Source organism: Balaenoptera physalus (genome assembly GCF_965194825.1).
Source record: "Balaenoptera physalus genome assembly, chromosome: X".
Lineage (NCBI taxonomy): Eukaryota > Metazoa > Chordata > Mammalia > Artiodactyla > Balaenopteridae > Balaenoptera > Balaenoptera physalus.
This window is the reverse complement of record NC_138903.1, coordinates 118,085,065-118,104,390: the sequence shown is the minus strand read 5'-3', so window position 1 is coordinate 118,104,390 and position 19,326 is coordinate 118,085,065. Positions and strand designations below refer to the sequence as shown.

Sequence of the window (19,326 nt, the reverse complement as noted above, 5' to 3'; positions counted from 1 at the left end):
AAGAAATTTGATCTTCAGCAGAGGACGCTAACATGTAGAAACCAAATTTTCTCCTCTGTCCAAGAGGCAACTGAACTGTTACTGAAAGAAAAATACCATAGAGTTGCAAAGAATTTACCAAACAACTCGGTCAGATATAAATGTTAAGTTTCCTCTTTCACTCCGAGTTCATTTCAACTGTAGCTACTGACCAATACTCATTATTAGAAAAACAAAAACAAAAATCAACCAACCAAACAAACAAACAAAATAACGCTATCATGCAGAGCACATGTTCAATTGCTTAGGTTTGGGGTTCTGATAGGAGATATTTTTATGAACACATACACAAGATAAAAATCAACAAAAGTGGCCTTGGAAAATACACAAGGACAGGAGTGAGACTAAGCCACCCAAACATTACAGAAAGAGTTGAAGAGAGGAGAGCGCAGAATGGCCATTCCTTACTTTCTAAAGATCTTATGGCATCTCTTTCCTCCAGACTAATTCTTTTTAAAAAATTCTCTCAAAAATTTTTTATGAGCTGTTTTTTACATTATAAAAGTAATGCACATTCATTGTTAAAAATCCCAACAGAAATACAAAGTTAGTCTATCTCTTCACCAAATTGTCAGTTCCACTATTCAGAGGTAACCATTGCTAGGAATCTGTCCTGAAAATTAAACTGTTGGCAGCAAGCAGAAATGACTCCAATAAGATGAAGTGACATTTACCAATAAGATGGAGTGACCGATTTAACCAGTAGGTACGTGATACAGCACTTTAACCACTTACAGAAACTGTTTTCTAAAATTTAAAGCAATTTTGGGACTTCCCTGCAGGTCCAGTGGTTAAGACTCCGCGCTTCCACTTCAGGGGGTGCAGGTTCAATCCCTGGCCAGGGAACTAAGATTCCGCATGGCATGCGGCGCAGCCCCCCCCCAAAAAATTAAAGCAATTCTGAAATCCCCCTGACGTCCCAGCCAGAATTATTCCACTTCCTGCCTTTCAGTTATACAATTCTCTCCTGACTTTTTTCAGAAGGAATAGTGGAAATAATCTAGTCTAATCCCTTCGTTTTACAGATAAGAAAACTGACACGTAAAAGGTTATGTGACTTGCCCAGGGTCATGTGTCTAATCGGTAGCTACCAGACAGGCTATCCTATGACCACTTTTTCAAATCTAATTTTTATGAAAGTACCTAGGAAGACTTTAAATAGACTTCTAACATATAGCTCAAAAACTTCACTATGAAATGGAATTTACAATGTCTATACACACGTAAGCTTTTAAGAAAAAGGAGCGCTTTGCTCCAAACATCTTGCACGTTCTCCTACGAGACATACAACAGGAGGGACCCCCAACTTTCCAATGTCACGGCTGTATTAAAGACTAGATATTCTCCCTGGAATCCCATTATCCAGTGTCTAGCTGCGTGGGCTCCCTTCCACAGAGACAAAGGCAGAGAGGGACTGGTTAGATAAACGGCAGGGCTTCCCGGCATCTTGAGGCCAATTTAAATCAGAACATCTTGGTCTGGTTCAGGCTAATCAACCACTAAAGGTCAGAGTCCAGCTCTCTCCCCCTTCCTCCTGCAACTTCTCATCATTATAACAGCATTTAAAGCACCTTCTGTCACATCCTCCCCCTCAAGTCACACCCTTGCTGGCATGCTTTCGGTTCATTTTCTCTCCTCCCCCAGGCCTCCGGCTCCTCTGGCTCTCTCTCTCTTCTCCCTTTGGTTAACTGATGGTCTAAGAGTTGGCATCAGGAGTGGGGAGACAAACTCAGGGGGTGGAAGAGAGAGGTCTGGCTGAAGGGCAGGGCTCCTGTGGGGAAATGATGGGAAATACGTTTATACAGACACATGGAGCAGGTCCTAGAGAGCTCAGAATGGCAGACTGAGCAATTTTGACTTGATTCCATAGGCACTGGGGAGTCTCTGAAGGCTTATGAGTGGGGGAGTGATATGATGAAACCACCTTTTTTAGAAAGTTAGCAGTTGGTATGGGTAGAGAGTAGGAATTTGGGAAGCACTTGGAAGACTACATAAGAAGGTTGTTATAGTGGCCAAAGCACAGAAGTCAGGACCTGGACTGAAGTGTTGGCAGCAGACGTTGAGTTGAAGGAACATATGTAAGGGACATTGCAAAGGGATAGGCCTCAGAAAAAGATGGAAGGACAGGATCAAAGCTGAATAATGTCCACCTTGCAATCCTGAGTGACTAACAAGATGGGGAATATAGAAGAGGGGATAGTTTTAGAGCCATAAGGAGGTCTGTTTGACATGCTAACTATGAGCTGATGGCAGGATAGACAGGCAAGTGGAGAGATGTCCCGTCGTCAGCTAGCGATGCCCGGGTGAGAAGCTGAAGTTGGGGAGTAGAAGGCATATTTGAAATCATGAATGAGGTAGGATGCATTCAGCAAGGGAAAGAATTTGGCAGAGAGGGAAAGAATTATCAGAGAGAGGGGTGGAGAAACAGAATGGAGGAGGTGATAAGTTTCTGGAAGGAAGAAGCATTAACAGTTTCAAATATAGGCAAGGACAAAAAGAATAAACATTAGTAAATTAGCCCAAGTAGCTATATAGTAAATCCTAAGACCTTAATAAACTATATTTACTTTCCTCAGTAGTACTACTCCCTACTCACACAAACAAATGTTTTGAGCCTTCTGTTCAATAACATTCAAGTCCAGAGTTTGGTTCTTAGTACTAAGTTTAGTGAACTATTCGACTTAACAGGGCAGGATATAACTAACGAAAGAGCAGGTGCATATGGCTGAAGATACAGGCACATATATATTAAGATAATCACGCACATATGGTTTAAGATACAGAATTCTATTTTTTCTACGAACATCTGGCACATCTGGCACAAAAGCCTTCGTGTAACTTTTCTCTGGTTAAGACCCCAGTGGCTAAATTGGCAGCACCTCCAATCCTCTGAAATTCATCCCTTACCAACGTAACTAAGCAGGAAGCGGGGGAAAAAGCTATCTGCCTATGGCAGGGGTGTGGCTTGAGGAGAGTGGGAGATCTGGCTGAAATGAGGAGCGGACCATTAGATCAGGCACAGGCTGATAGATAAAACTCGGCGAAGGCAGTATGGCGTACTCAGGCCTTTTACAAAATGGCTTCTGCCTCTCCCACAGGTTGTGGATTAAAGGAAACTAAATGGCTACTGTGGAGTACACTGACTGTCTTTCTTTTCCCTACAAGAGAAACATTTATCAGGAGAGTGACAGGGTGAAGATGATGTATCAGTTTCTGGAGGCCATTAGATCGCCAAAAACCACCCTGTTGCTTTCTCAAGCCTACCGTTCTTCCCACGGGGCCTACTCGGCCTAGGCCCCAGTGCTCAACCTCTACTCCCCAACTATCTCAAGTGCCATCAACTGAGAGTCCCAACAACTCCATCTCTTTCCCTGAGTAGGGGCATAACTGTGATATCAAAGACCAAAGTGTTTCACAAACAAATGCACCATGCTATTCACCTACAAAGAATCAGAGAAATAATAAAAATGGTAACACTAGCAGTAGTCATTTTCATTCATCGAGTGCTTGCTCTAGTATCAAACACTGTTATATCAAAAGCAACTATAAATAATAGCATGACAATTCTGTCTAAAAAACATGATTCCAGGACATATACCATAATGAGAAAATACCACTGAGAAATTATTAAAAGGAATATTCTACCATAGTTGATAGGGAAAGTGAAGTGGCTCATTACTTAAGACTTCGGAATAGAGACAGACCTGGGTTACTATTCAGTTGTGTTACTTAACCTCTCTGGCCCCCAGTTTCCTTATCTGTTAAGTGGGGATAATAATAGTACCTGTGATGTAGGCTGGTTGGGAAGATAAATGAAATAAGCACTGTACATTCATTGGCACATTGCCCTGTACATAAGCATTATTCAATAAATGTCAGCTGCTATTATTAGAAAGCTATTATATTATTGTTCATTATTATAAGGAAGTAGATATAAGTCGAGTCATATCTGTAAAAGCCAGATAACACCTTTGACTATAAGATAGGTTTTAGGAGGATCTAAAACTAGGGCTATAAAATGGTTCCACATCATATACATGCTATTCATCAACATATCTGTACTCTCACCCAGGCTCAGAATTAGACATTGGTATTTATTCCTTAAATGGGAGCCATTACAGTAACAAAAAATAACATTGTCACTCCTGTAATCCCCCTTAGGAGGATTGAGCTTAGAGAAAGCAACAATCATGGGAGCCCGCCCATGGCTCCACTTGGACCTCCCCCCTCCTTTTAATGCTACTGATGACTTCCCATGATATAAGACAAGGGCCTTGCTAGGGAACCTCAAGAAACCCTTCAACAAGAGCAGTGATACAAACCCCTCTTTGTTTCTTAGGTTTTACACTATGCCAAGCTAAAGAATTTATCCTTTATCCTCCTTCTGTTGATGAATACTGTTCCTGGGAATTCTTGGGCCAAGTAGCTATGTAACTCTAATAAGGGATATGTTACATATTTCTAATAGCACTAGAAGCATGGAACATTTTGTGCCACTGGTGACCACATATTACAAACAGAATTCTGAATTACTGTAGTTACATTAGGAGTTCACATACATATTTTTTTCTACTTAGCCCAGGAAAAAAACTTCTAACCCAACCAGTTGGATCACCAACTGTATCCAAAAGTCTAAGCAACCAAACTGGCTTTCAATACAAACAAGAATGGGATGCTTTCATATTTTTACCCCAGGGCCAAGGGTTATCAACCCAATCAACTCTGAACTGTACGATAACCTTTCATGCACAAATGACTCCATTATGGAGGCGCTCACTTAAAACAGAACTTTGAGAGGGAGGATCCCCCTTCAGAAACAATTTCTAGGACATGAACATCATAAATAGGTTAAGAAAAAATAGAGACCAACACGGCTGTCCAATAGAAACGCAGTGAAAGCCACATATGTAATTTTATATGTTCATGTACCCACATTAAAAAAATAGAAACAGGTGAGATTAATAATATATTTAATTTAATCTAACATATCAAAAATATTGTCTAAACTTGTAGTCAATATAAAAATTGTTAATGAGATATTTTATATACTTTTGGTACTAAATCTTCAAAATCGCGTGTTTAGTTTACACTTACAGCACATCTTGATTCAAACTAGCCGCCTCTTCAAGGGCTCAATAACCACACGTGGCTAGCAGATGCTGTACTGAACGGCGCAAATACAGCCAATCTGACATGAATGACTCACGGACACCTCAGCCCTTCACCCTCTCTGCTGGAGCTCTTACAGTGTCCACCCCCCCCTCTCTGGGACCACTAATCCACCTGGAGTTGTGAGGAAGAAGGGGGGGAAAGGATGTGTTTTTAACAAAGCACCTTGGAAACCCAACTCCATTTCCCAGTAGAAACAATAGCAAACACAATAGTTCTATGGCTAAGTGGTATTAAGGGTTAAATAGGCTTTCCTGGGGAGGAAGGTCTGGGAACCTAATCACCATTTAGAACACTATCCAGGAGATAGCGTGTTCCAACCTTCCAATAGGCACACAAAGAGACTGCCTGGATCTCTCATCTACACTCTTCGGAAAAGGGAACTGACAGCCATGTTTACAAAGAGCTTTCATTTAAGTACTTAAATTAAGCCAGTTGGTTCCCTTCTTCATCCCTGTCCCCTCCTCCCCGCATTCAGAGGGTCCTTCAATCCTGCCCTTCTCTGGAAAGCACATTTCTCCCTGAGATGTGGAACAGCTGCCATTTTGGAACACTCCGTGAAACTGAGAACCCTGTCTTCTGAACAGTTCTAGTCATCTTCCTGAAGCAAAGGCAAACTGAAAAGGACAATAGTTGCCCTTTCCTTATGTGTGCCCTGCCCTTCTGCCACCCCTCCTACCCCCATCCTAACCTCAAAGTCAAAAGCTCTCAAGTGGCCAGCACTAATGCAAAACTAGGCAATTTCAACTACATATTTTAGATCTCCCCCACCTCTCATTCTCTCATCTCCCCAGCCCACCTCAACGTACGCTTCTGCATGATAACCATGCAAGCACACAGACAACAAGCCTTACCCTATTTGTCTTCAAATCCACCTCATAGCTCTTCATTCCAGGAGAAATGTACAAACTCTAGCTTGCAGGTTTCGAAGCCCTTTTGTGATCCAGTCTTAACTAGTTGCAATCTTGACTGGATAAACTGAATCATCACTGGGTCCAGTCAATTCTCCCTCCCTCACCTGCAATCTGTTGGTTAAGAGTCCACTGTTGTTGACATCTCCCGTATCTTAATCCACATTCTCCAGTCACCTTTTTCCAATGACTATTCTCAAGACCCTTGAGGACTAGGACCATATCTTTTACTATTCCAATTTCCCCTCGGGCCAAGTCTTTCTTGGTGTCTCCTTTGGCCCCAAGTATAGTATAGTATAGTCCACAGAGGGTGTTGAATGAACATACAGTATACGAAAGCCTAGATTGCTATAGTAGCAATCCAATGTCAGACTTATCTTCCAGAAACACCATTTTGGTCATATCACCACAATAGTGGTAAAAGTCAGACCAACAGCTACCTTCAGGGGAGGAAGGGATTGCAGGAAGAAGCAAGAAGCATTTTCTGGGTTAAGTTCTAGACAGAGGGTTAAGGGATCATAGTGGAAGTTGTTACACTATTTGGAGTAGGGGTGGGCAGAGGGGCAGGATGACTTTTGAGAACGTAGAATGAAGAGGTGAGGCATGTCAGGCCAACCAGTGTGTCCCAGGCAGAGGGAACAACATATGCAATGGCACAGAAGCAAGAGGCAGAGTGAGTCTGGAGAAGTGACTCTGAAGAGTGTGGAGAGACACTGTTGGCAAAACCAGGTTAAGGAGTTTGGATTTTATTCTGAAATATAATGGGGAGTGCCTGAAGAATTTTTAGTAGGGGAATGACTTTTTAATTTACTTTATTTTAAGAATCAGCAATCTAGTGGCGATGAGGGTGAAGAATCAGTGGCAAGACCAGGAGGGAGACCAACTGAGTGCCTGCTGAAACAATGGTCCAGATGAAAGTTGAAACAAGGGAGGAGCAAATAAGAAAGAATGGATACAAGACAGGTTTAGGATACAGAACAGACAGGATTCCATAATTGTCTCAGCACTCCCTAGTCATCTCCCAGCTGGTACCTAATGTGAAAGTAGCACTTACTCCCTTGACCAGGGATCTAGTCTTCTACCCCTAAATCTCCCCTTTTCTTTCTTTCTTTTTTTTTTAACAAGAAATATTTTATTCGCTGCAAAACAAAACAATAAACAAACAAAAGTGCAGATAAACATAGTAGTATACACATGACCGATGGAGGGTTCTCTGTATAAGCTTTCACTAAAGTTCTAATTCCTCCTTCTATTCTTACACAAAGAAAAAGAGCTATCAGGCAGAGTACCTCATTCTTAAAATTCTTTCTAGTAAACTATATTTAATTCACAGGTTGGATAGAAGTCTGGGAGCATTTACTTTTTATGTATGTATGTATGTATGTTTAATTGATATTTAACATTGTATTCGTTTCAGGTGTTCAACATAATGATTTGATATTTGTATATACTGCAAAATGATCACCACAGAAAAGCTAGTTAATATCCATTGTCACACAAAGTTACAACATTTTTTCTTTTTTCTTATGAGAACTTTTAAGATCTACTCTCTTAGCAGCTTTCAAATATACCACACAGCAGTGTTAACTATGGTCACCATGCTGTACATTACATCCCACGACTTATTTATTTTATACCTGGAAGTTTGTACCTTTTGACACCCTTCACCCACTTTACCCACCCTCCACCCCCTGCCTCTGGCAACCACCAATCTGTTCTCTGTATCTATGAGCTTGTTTTGTTTTTGTTTTCATTTTGTTTTGTTTTAGATTCCACATTTAAGTGAGATCACATGGTATTTGTCTTTCTCTGTCTGACTTACTTCCCTTGACATAATGCCCTCAAGGTCCATCTGTGTTGGCACAAATAGCAAGATTTCCTTCTTTTTTATGGCTGAATAATATTCCATTGTATGTATATATCACATTTTCTTTATTCATACATCGATGGACATTTAGGTTGTTTTCATATATTGGTTATTATAAATAAGCTGCAATGAACACAGGGGTACATATATCTTTTCAAGTTAATGCTTTCATTTTCTTCAGATAAGTATCCAGAAGTGGAGTTGCTGGATCATACGTTAGTTCTATCTTTAATTTTTTGAGGAATCTCCATACTGTTTTCCATAGTGGCTGCACCAATTTACATTCCCACCAACAGTGGAGGAGGGTTCCTTTTTCTCCACATCCTCTCCAACACTTGTTACTTGTGTTTTTGTTAATAGCTATTCTAACAGGCCTGTGGTGATATTACTGTGGTTTTATTTACATTTCCCTGATGATTAGTGATGTTAAGCATCTTTTCATGTACCTGCTGTCCATCTGTATATCTTCCTTGAAAAAATGTCTATTCAGATCCTCTGCCCATTTTTTAATCAGATTGTTTAGTTTTTTTGCTATTGAGTTATATGAGTTCTTTACATATTTTGGATGTTAACGCCTTATCAGGTATATAATTTGACAAGATTTTCTCCCATTCAGCAGGTTGCCTTTTCATTTTGTTGATGATTTCCTTCCCCCTTTTTCGTCTCAAAATAACTATCATCACACGCTTCAAATGGCCAATGAGGAAGGTGAAAAGGAAGCAAGATCAGGGGAGGAACAACTAATTATAAAAGTCAATGCCCCACTTTTGTGGCATTTTGAGTTTTCAATGCACCTTCCATTGCCTCCGGTTGTTCTCACAGGCCACGTTGCCACTGTTTCACCCAAAACCACTTCCTTAGCTTCCAACCACAATGAAAGGCTCCCCTAAAAGTCACTCCTTTTCCAAATAAGCCCCATAAAATATACTCATGGACATATGAAAAAGTTAAGCCTTAGTTAAAAATACCACTAAATGCTTGGAACACAGATCCTTTAAAAAGCATAGGTTTACTTCTTAAATCTGTAAGCCAAAATACTGCCTTTTGCTGATACATGTTGACGAAGGCACACAGATACCAGTAAGCAAGGCTGGCTACAGGATGTGAAAAAGCAACACTCAAGGGAAAATTGCACTTTTTCAAATGCTCTCTGTTTCAAATTACAGACTTGGGATATTTCTCTGAAACAACTCTCCCTATTTATTAAAAAAAAAGTCTGTACATGATTTATACATGTGTTTCAGCTATTTCTAGAAAAATGACTCAGTTTTATGTTTAGAAAAAAAAGCATTTCCTTCAATGAAAAAGAAATCGCTTTAAGAAAGTAGCTTCAAACATCAAACCATTTTGAATACTTATTATCTACTTCAGTCTTACGCCTCACTTTCTTCTTGGTGCCCTCAATTTGCTCAGAGTTAGTAGTAGCGACAAGCTTACCTCTGCTATTCACTGAATAAAAGGAAATTATGACTCATAGCAAAACAAAACATACAAGACAGCAGAACCTCAGCCAAAACTATTAAGAACTATTATACCAAAAAAAGAAAAAGAAAAAAAAAAACCACCCCACTTCTTAAAACCATGTATTAGTCTTATAAGGATACACTGGAAATTTAAAAATATTAAAAGGCTTCATCCCAGCTGTGTACACTAAAGATACCATTGTATAAATGTAGTGTTAACATTTGTGACACTATGTATAAAACCTGTCTACAAAGCAACACTTGAAACAGATGTAGCACAAAATACTTGCATTTCATATGCTTTTTATATGGTTCCCCAAATCAAACTTAATTCCATCCATGCCCAGCTGACTGCAAGTAACAGGTATGACTAATTTTAAAAGAGCACATAGCCATGTCCTAAGGGGTATGCAGTAAGAAGCTACTAAGTCCTGGGTGAAATACTATATTCACATGCTCAACAGTATACTTTAGTGAAGAATTCCAGTCACAGTAACTTTTCACAACAAGATTTATTGTCAGAGCTTGTAAGTGGATATACTGGGAATAGTTCCACGCCTATTAGGAAAAAACCCTTCCAACCAAATGCACAACTCACGCCTGTTACACCACCAGCAGAACTGAATCTTCTACTAGGAAAAAAAATCGGTTTTGCAGTGTTTAGAGTTGGATATAACCAAGACCTGAGAAATAAGTAGGCAGTTACTTTGACAAGAGATAAACAATGGCCCTCCAACTGTACAGAAATCCAAAAATACACTTCACGTTATTCTGCAGAAAAACAAGTTAACAAATAAAACCCTATCTAACATCACTTTGCTGAAAGGACCTCAGGCTCCCAGCGAAGAGTGCAGTTTTAAGTAGCAACTAAGACGCCTGCTGACAGTCAAATAAAGACCTATTTGATAATCAGTGTGACAGAAAACAGAACATTTATGGCTCACAGCTATTAGCAAGTGAAAGATTAGACTAAATTTTAAGAAAAATTCACCAAATGTTCTAAAATTTCAGACCTTCCAAAATGGCTAGGTCCTAAAAGCAAAAGAACAAATAGTTACCACATGCTGAGGGGAGGGATGGGGGCAGGCAGCAGGGAGTGACTGAAAGGGACTCACAGAAAGAAAATGCTACCAAAATATGGCATATCATTAGAAATTCAGGTATAGACAGCAAAATGACAAGAACATCATTAAGATCATTAACCATTCCCTAGCACATGTAGTTATCATGTAAGATTAAAATGAAAAAACCTGAATGACTTTAGAGAAGCCTAAAGACTAAAGAAGATAACTCATGATCAGCAATTGAAAGTATTATACAAAGTATCTTCCCATACCTGCCCTGCATAAGAAAAGAAAGATCAATGTCAACTTGGAAGAAGGTTTTTTACTTTAGGAAAAAATGTAGTGTAGAAGATGGCAAGATAAAACGAGCTGACAGATGAAATTTCCACTAAAAACAGAATTCAACTTTTCCCCTCTGTTCACAGAACTATCTGGAGCCTCTAAAATACCATGGATAAGTTACATAGCCACTAAAAATTTTAAGTATGAAGACTATGTGGCAACCGGGAATAATTCATAGGACAAAATAGGTGGAAAAGGCAGAACTCAAAGTAATATGTACACTATGATTACAATACTAGGTAAAAAGCTGTAATGATGGTTGTTAAGAAGGGGGCCAGACTTTCTTTTTCCTTTCCAAAGATTCTGTAAATATTGCCATAAAAGTTTTATAGATCAAAAATCATGTTTAAACTATGAGTCTTGGCATTCAGGAAAATGTTAAATAAGTTATTCCTTTCAAGAAAAAAAAAAAGGCACACTGCTTTGTAGTTTATCCTTTTTACTACTTCAAATTAAGGAGGATTTCAAATGGCCACACTACAAACGGTGGGTTTTTATCTGTATGAGTACTCAAAGGGTGTAGACTTTCATACTTAGGATGGACAAACATCTGCTTTTCTATGTGGAAAAAATGGTCACACCCTTGTAGGAAACTGACATGTTTAAAAAGCTTATGGCATTCTTAAAGATGTCTACTTGCTCCATTTTTCTAAGTAGATAAATCAAAAACGGAAAACAAAGCATCAAAACCAGACCGGTCTTCAGGGGACCCTACTAATCAAACTGTTAACCGAAGCTACGAGTTACAAAAGTAAAGCCTCTCTGGTTTTATTTCTGAAGGAACGCTCTCTATAGCCAACTATTCAGTTTGGTAGGTTCCATTCTTTCAAACACCTCACTCGGCTAAAACGGATTACAACACATCCAGTGCCTCCCCGACCCTGTTAAGAGAATTCTGAGAAAAAGAGGGTATCTAGCGAAAGACGTCAAGGATTATGGTGATGTATTTTAAAATTTTCAATATGCAAGCAGGACTCTTATGCAGGTTGCTTTAATAGTCTGAGTTCTATTTTATCGGGCTACTGCAGGCAAAGCAGTTCTTTATCTCCTCACCATTAGGACAAGGGTAGGGAGGTGAAGTGCTCCCTACTTCTCTCCTGTAGGTCAGAACCCTGTGGATCGAGTCATCGCATTTGACTATTGTAACCGCGCTCAGCGAGTCCTCCCCTTCCTTCCTTTCTTTTCCCTGGACAAATCCCTACGTGACTAACACAAACCTAATTTATGATGTCAATAGGTAGGCCAGGTCCCTAAAAAGCTCTGTCCCCGCGGGTTCAGACTCTGCAACTCCCCGCCCCACCCTGTCGCGGCTTGGGTGGAATCGCCAATGAAACACTAACAGTAGCTAAGGTAACAGAGCCGGGCTTAACCGGACCGATGCCGGAGAAGAAGTGAAAAGAGTTTCTCCGGGCCTAGGGGTTGGGAGGCTGGCTCCGCGGACTGATTTTCCATTGGGTGGGGGTGGGTTAGAGACCACAGAAGCGCAAAAGCAGTAGTCTAATCTTTGAAGGCCGGCGGCCGGCTCTGCCACGCTCTCAGCAGGAAGGGGAGGGGAGCGGTAGGAAGAGGAGGAGGAGAAGCGGCGAAGGAAGGGAGGAGGGGGGGAAGGAGGGGCCGGGGGCGGAGCCAGGGCTCCAGGAAAACCCGCGCGCGAGCCCGCAGCACCTCGGGGCGGAGTCGCCGGCTCCGTCCGGCCCCTCGGCCTCCACCGCGCGCGGTGCGCCCCGAAGGGGCGGGCCCGCCCGCAGCCTCCCTCCGGGTCTCGGGCCCTCCTTCCCCTCTCCTCCCTCCCCTCCCTCCTTTCCATCTCAGCAGCGCCCTCGGTCTCCCTCTCCGGCTCATACAAAAGCAAAATGTCCGCCATCTTCCGAGGCGGCTGCGCTCGCCGCCGCCACCGGCCCGGCTCTCCTGCGCTTTCTCCCCGGGGCCGCCCTTCCCCCGGCCCCCTCCCCGACCCCCGGCGCCGCGGCTCCTCGGAAGCCGCGGAGGCGCCACTCACTCCCGCCCTCGCCCCCACCTCGCCCCGCCCGCCCCGCCGGGCGACGCAGGACCGCCTCGGGCGGGGGCAGGGGGGCTCGGCTGCCCAGGCCGACCGGCTCCCGCTTCCCGCCCGGCCCACCCCCTGGATGGCCCCTTTACCTTGATGCAGTACGGGGATTCGTCGTAGGTGACCAGCATGTACCTGTCTCCGCGGCTGGCCGGGTCCCGGGCGCGCAGCTGAGGGACGAGGGATGACGGAGGGGGCCGCGAAGGGAAAGGGGGAGGAGGGGGCGATACCAACGTTACAGAAGCACCTAAATCCACCACCACCCCCATCCCTAGCGAACTCTCCCCATCTCTCCCCTCCCCTCCCTTTACCTTCAAGAATAACTCCACAGCGCCTTTGGCAATGTCCAAATAGGTGGTGCCCAGGTCAGTGCGCTGGTTCATAGAGGCGGACGTGTCTATGAGGAACAGCAGGATGGGCATCTTCCCCCGCACCCCTGGCTCCGGTGCCCACTCTCCTGGCCCTCTTGCCCTCACTGCCGCGTACTGCCACCCGAACCCTCAACTCTCGCAGAGCCAGGGTGCAGGGAGCAAGAGTAAGAGGGGGAGATGGGACGGGACGGATGGAACTGCTCCTGGCCTCCTCTTTCTGCAGCCGCACCTCTTCTCCCTCCAAGGGAACTTGAAAGTGTGAGCGTGTGTAGCCCTCGGGACCCTCCCCCTTCCTCTCTTCTGCCACCACTACTGCCGCCGCCGCCGCTGCCGCCGCAGGGACTATTGCCCGAGCATCGGTCCAAGCTCACTGAAGCGCTCGCCCCAGACTGAGAGCTGTCTGTTAACCAACACACAACTTCTGTTCGCTCACCTACCATGGGCACCATGTGACCAGAACCCACGCCATTGGCTGCCAATTATGTGTTATTTGCATATTCATTAGATGACAGGGCAAGGGGAGGGACTTGGGCGAACCCTGGGAGTTGAAGTTTGAACCCAGGCAGGGGGTAAGGGGAAATGTTAAGGACCCTCATTTAAAGGACTTGGAAGCTGTTAGGATACTTAGGGTGGTCTGGATGGACTTTTCTCTTGCTCTTCAAAGATGATAATTCGAAAGGAAGAGTGAATTTGAGCAACAGTTGTGCAGAGGTACAGAAACAGATGCTTGGACAGGCTGTATAGAAGACGCTTTGCTAACTGCAATCGATCAATCCTGCCAGTGGCTAAGACCAAAACATTTCAGAAGCAGCAAACTTCTTTCCTGGCAAGACCTACTCGCATTCCTTCAGATCCCTCCCCACGCTTGATCAGTGTTTGTGAGTCGGTCGCTGGCCTTGCATTCCGCGTATATCTACTTAGAAAGGAAACTAAAACTTAAACACAGTTACCTAAACTGGCCTTTTGTGTGCACAAGCTTCTTCAGTTTCATTGAGCACTTTGAAGTATTGCCCTGCCTGTGATAATTCCACCCACTGTCGTGTCTGTGCAGCCTTTACACATGGAAGGTTTGCCATCCTGGATTCTGATTCATCTCACATTTATTGAGCACCTATGAAGTGTCAGCCACCCACGTTAGTCTCATTTAGTCTTTGAAATAATTGTGGTAGGTGGCATTATGTTCAATTTTCAGTAAAGGAAAGTGCAGCTCAGGGAGATGAGGACAACACTGAGGGATGTTCTCAGGTCTGGCTCTACGGAGAGTCTCAATGAGTGGCCAACCACGCTTGGCTGACTGCTTCATGTAACTCGAATTTTAAATATGGAGGTGTGTATTCCCAGCAGTATGCTGTGCACAACGTGGAATCCTGAACTTCAGTGAGTTTACAACTTCATTTGATATGTTCCTTGTAATATATATAAAATCCATATTCAATAACATTTTCATAAAAATAAGATTTCAGAAGAGGCCATATAGCAATGTATGAATCAGGGACAAACAAGTGATGCAAATAAAAAGTGCAGTGGGGGAATTTCCTGGTGGTCCGGTGGTTTGGATTCCATGCTCTCACTGCCGAGGGCCCGGGTTCGATCCCTGGTCAGGGAACTAAAATCCCACAAGCCGCGTGGTGTGGCAAAAAAAAAAAAAAAAAAAAAAAAAAAGCGGTGGAAGCAATGGTCCAGTGGTCTCGAAGTTCAGAAGGTTTCCTAGATGAGGCACTTAGCAGGAAGGGAGGGATTCTGGATTGAAAGGAATGGTGGGAACAAAAATTCAGCCAGAGATACTAACATGCATAGCACAATTCAGGCCCATCTGGGATACAGCTGGTGGGAATTAATGGGGAAATAAGGATGAAAAAGACACATTTGTTATCTCACAGTTGCCATGAGTCAGGGGTCTGGGCACGGTGTAGCTGGATTCTCTGCTCAGTCTCACAAGACCGCAATCAAGGTGTCAGCCAGGCTGTGTTTTCATCTGGAGGCGTGACTGGGAGAGAATCAGATTCCAAGGTGAATCTGAATCCTGAATGGATGTTGGCAGAATTCATTTCCTTGTGGCTGTCTGCTGGGTGGAGGCCACCCTCGGGTCCACCTGCACTTACCTCCCTCCCATAGGTTGTTCACAGTATGATTGTTTGCTTCTTCAGGGCCAGCAGGAAAATCACTCACTGCAGTCTTCTAAGATGGAGCCTTATATAATGTAACTTAATCATGAGAGTGCCATCCGTCACCTTCGCCATATTCTATTGACTAAAAGCAAGTCACAGGTCTTACCCACACTCACTCAAGGAGAGAAGATTACACAGGACATAATATCACGCAGGGGAGATCATGGGGACCATCTAAGAATTCTGCCTCGCATTAGGTGGGGATGAGATTATTACCTGGAAACAAACTTTGCCTCATTCACAGTTTTTGTTGAAGTCAACTCCAAGTCATAATATAGCACTTTCAGCTCACTGGATCACATGCATGGGGTTGATTGCTTGTTTAGACTATCCTTTGGTGAAGAAATACAAGATTTCCTATTAGGAGCTATATATATACACACACATATATATGTGAACTGGGGCATATCACAGTCCTTATTTATATACTTAAATATATATAAACAAACATATATTTATATAATAAATATAATCAAGATATTTAATTATAAACATATAAATAAATATTTATGTATTATGTATATGATATATTATAAATGTATATGGACTGTGATATGCCCCAGTTCACAGTGTTTATTTATCTCTTTGTTTGTTTGTTTATTTCTTTGAAGTATAGTTGATTTACAATGTTGTGTTAATTTCTGCTGTACAGCAAAGTGACTCAATTATACATATAAATGTTCATTTTCCTATTCTTTTCCATTATGGTTTATCCTAGGATACTGAATATAGTTCCCTGTGCTCCACAGTAGGACCTTGTTGTTTATCCATTCTATATGTAATAGTTTCCATCTACTAACCCCAACCTCCCACTCCATCCCTCTCCCATCCCCCCTCTCCCCCTTGGCAACCACAAGTCTGTTCTCTATGTCTTCACAGACAGTATTTTAAGATGACATTTAAAAATCTTTACAATTTTCCCCTAACTTTTTACAATGAGCGTGCTTTGCTTTTATAATCAGGAAAGAGGCTATGTTAAAAATCACAAAGTATCCCAAATACAAATTACAAATTTACCAAAAAAAGAAGAAAAAAACCCTCCAAGGCGAATACTATTGAAACAGTTTTCCAAAAAATGCTAAGGAAGCACAAATAGTCTTAGTCACCAGGCGCTCCAGTGGGACAACATCCATGTCTTCATTATAAACTACAAAAGTGACAATATACAAAAAATAACCAGGGGGGAGGGGTAAATTGGGAGATTGGGATTGACATATACACACTACTATATATAAAATAGATAACTAACAAGAACCTACTGTATAGCACAGGGAACTCAATACTCTGTAATGGCCTATATGGGAAAAGAATCTAAAAGAGTAGATACATGTATACGTATGACTGATTCACTTTGTTGTACACCTGAAACGAACACAGCATGGTAAATCAACTATACCCCAATAAAAAAAATAACCTTCTGGTGGATTTACGAGTTTATTCAGATTAAACCAAATTCCAAGCCCTTAGCCTGAAGCCTCTCTTCTTCACTTCTTAGGGGAAAGTAAACCCTGCATTATGCTGGGGTGGGTATTTTTATTGCGTTTCTTTGACACACACCAACACTAAGACCCCCAGAGCCCTTTCTACGTCTTTCTCTGCTACAGAATATCAGCGCCGCCCCCCTTGTTATAGGTTGACTTGTGCTTTGGCTTTGCTGCTGTTGGAATGTAAACTCCTGGAGAGCAGGCTGAGCCTATAACCAATGCCTGGTGCCAAGTACCAGCTCAATCAATGGTTGTTGAAAGAAACAGTTGCATGTGCTGTGGCTGCCCTTCTTTCATTGTCTTCCCAGGTGCCCCTTTCCTCGGGGTGCCCAGCCCTGCCTGTCACCCCACCCCAGCAGGGCGGGAGGCCTAGCTCCCTGTCCCTGTGGATGCAGGGTCTTTGGGATTTGGGGCCCAGTAGGCCCCTTCAGACCAAGCCCTGGAGCTGACTGCCCCCCCACCCCCGGGCAGAACCCCTGCAGCTTCCAACTTTCAGGCCCACTTTCGCTGCCACCTCTGGCCAGTTAACAGAATTCTTTTTTCGCGGCAGCTCTATGACCTACACCAATGCCCCTGTCTTCTTTCTGGGTTGCTCTTGCTTTTTTGAACTCCTGAGCTTTTGAAAATAGTTTTCTCTTTTCTCTTCGTGTCTCTACTCTTTTTTTGCTTTTCTTCCACTCATAGCCTCTAAATCAATTCACTTTAATACTTCACCATGGCCCCTCATTGCAGGCCTTTCTATTGTACCTCATGTCTGAGGTTACCAGACATCTCTCAGGAAGGAATTCCTACCAAGCACTGCTCTCCTGGCCTTCATTCTCTTCACAACAAATGTTAGCATACTTTGTGCATGTTTCCATTTCATGTGGCTGGCCTTGGGGTGGTCCACCACCATACAATAGACTCTTTGTTTTGATGAGGGCTGGTTTGATTTCTCACTCGCCAAAGATTTGTTACTTCTTGCCTTTAAGCAGGCCCTAATCACCGCATCTTGACAAAAAGACCTTACTTAACCTGATTACTACCCCCTCCCAAATTCCAAATTCCACCATCTACTCCCTCCTCAAGGCCATGCAATCTGGTTTTTCTCCCTAGCACTCTTTGGAAACTACTCTGAGGTCCCAGGGGCCAGCTCCTGGCCAAATCCAATGGTCTGTTCTATATTTTCCTTTGTCGACTGTAGAGCCATTTGTCACTTGCCTTTCTGAGCTTCCCCTGCCCCCGCCACCTTGCCTTTCATCACCTGCCACTTGTCCTGGAATCTTCCTTACCCCTTGGACTATTTGCTTTCAACTTCTCTGACTCCTAAACTTAATCTCTGTCTCGGTCTGTGGCTACCGCTTTTCCTCCCACTGGTCCCACAAAGGACTGTGTTATTTCCACAGCCTTTATTCATTTAGCCATTCTTTCTTTTAATCAAATATTCCTTGGGTGGACCTTCTATATGACAGGCAACGAGAATATATTGGTGAACAAGGGACACAGCATGTTATAACGGTTAAGAACTTGGATTTGGGGGCTCAAATCCCAGCTCTGCCGTTTACTAGCTATGTGACCTTGGGCAAGTTACTTAACTCTGCCTCAGCTTCATCATCTGTATAATGGCAATAACAATAGTACCTCATAGGATTGTTATGAGGATTAAATGAATTAATATTTACAGAGTTTACAGAAGTGCTTAGCACAGAGTTATCTCTGTATAAGCATTAAATAAAAGAATAGATATAGTCCATGGCCTCATACATTACATTCTAGTGGGGAAAATAATCAAAAGTGTAGATGCAATGTTTTATTAAGTGTTATGAGAGAGGAAATGCATAGTGCTCTGGGAGCAGTGGAAAGAACGTATATTCTAGAAGGGCTGGAGAGGTCAGGAGGACATACAGAGAAGGTTTCCTGAAGGATATGACTTGCAGGAAATGTAGGAAGTAGCCTGGTGAAGGAGGGCTCGTGGAGGTAAGGAATGGGGCAGGCGAGGAGAGAGAATGTTCTAGGCAGGCAATGGTGAGGTGGTCAGATGGTGAGAGACATTGAAAGAAAACCAATGGAAAAAAGAAAGTTCTGTATTGCTAGAGTGTAGGGGAGCTGGGGTGGGGGGGAGTAGGATGGGGAGAGAGGTGGCTAGAGATGAGTTTGCAGGGGTGAGAGGGATCAGGTCATGTAAGGCCTACTAGGCCCTGCTAAGAACTTGGGATTTTATCCGGCAATATGGAAACTGTGGGTCCACTCGCTGACACAGGCGACAAAGGAAGAGACGCATATTTGGAGCGGGGGCGGGGGGGAGGGGTTCATTCAACAAATGTTTATTAAGCATCTGCTATGTGCCGGGAGATTCTCCCAAGAGCCAGATATACATCAGTGAACAAGATAGACCCAATGGGACTTCCCTGGTGATCCAGCG

At 43.0% G+C, this 19,326-nt stretch overlaps 1 protein-coding gene across 13 annotated transcripts in view; it reads right to left on the bottom strand.

Moving 5' to 3' along the window:
- Nucleotides 1-19,001, bottom strand: part of INTS6L (integrator complex subunit 6 like) — a 55,450-nt gene extending 36,449 nt beyond the window's left edge. For 5 of the 13 annotated variants that reach the window (XM_082445282.1, XM_082445285.1, XM_082445284.1 and 2 more), the window contains exons 1-2: nt 13,214-18,997; nt 12,995-13,072 (exon numbers count right to left, since the gene is read on the bottom strand). In XM_082445282.1, the coding sequence (XP_082301408.1) occupies nt 12,995-13,072; nt 13,214-13,324 (189 nt within the window). In that variant the 5' untranslated portion in view covers nt 13,325-18,997. Of the gene's footprint in view, nt 1-12,994 lie in introns of all 13 variants that reach the window. The other 8 variants (XM_082445281.1, XM_082445283.1, XM_082445288.1 and 5 more) reach the window with 4 other exon arrangements.
- Nucleotides 19,002-19,326: the final 325 nt, after the last annotated feature.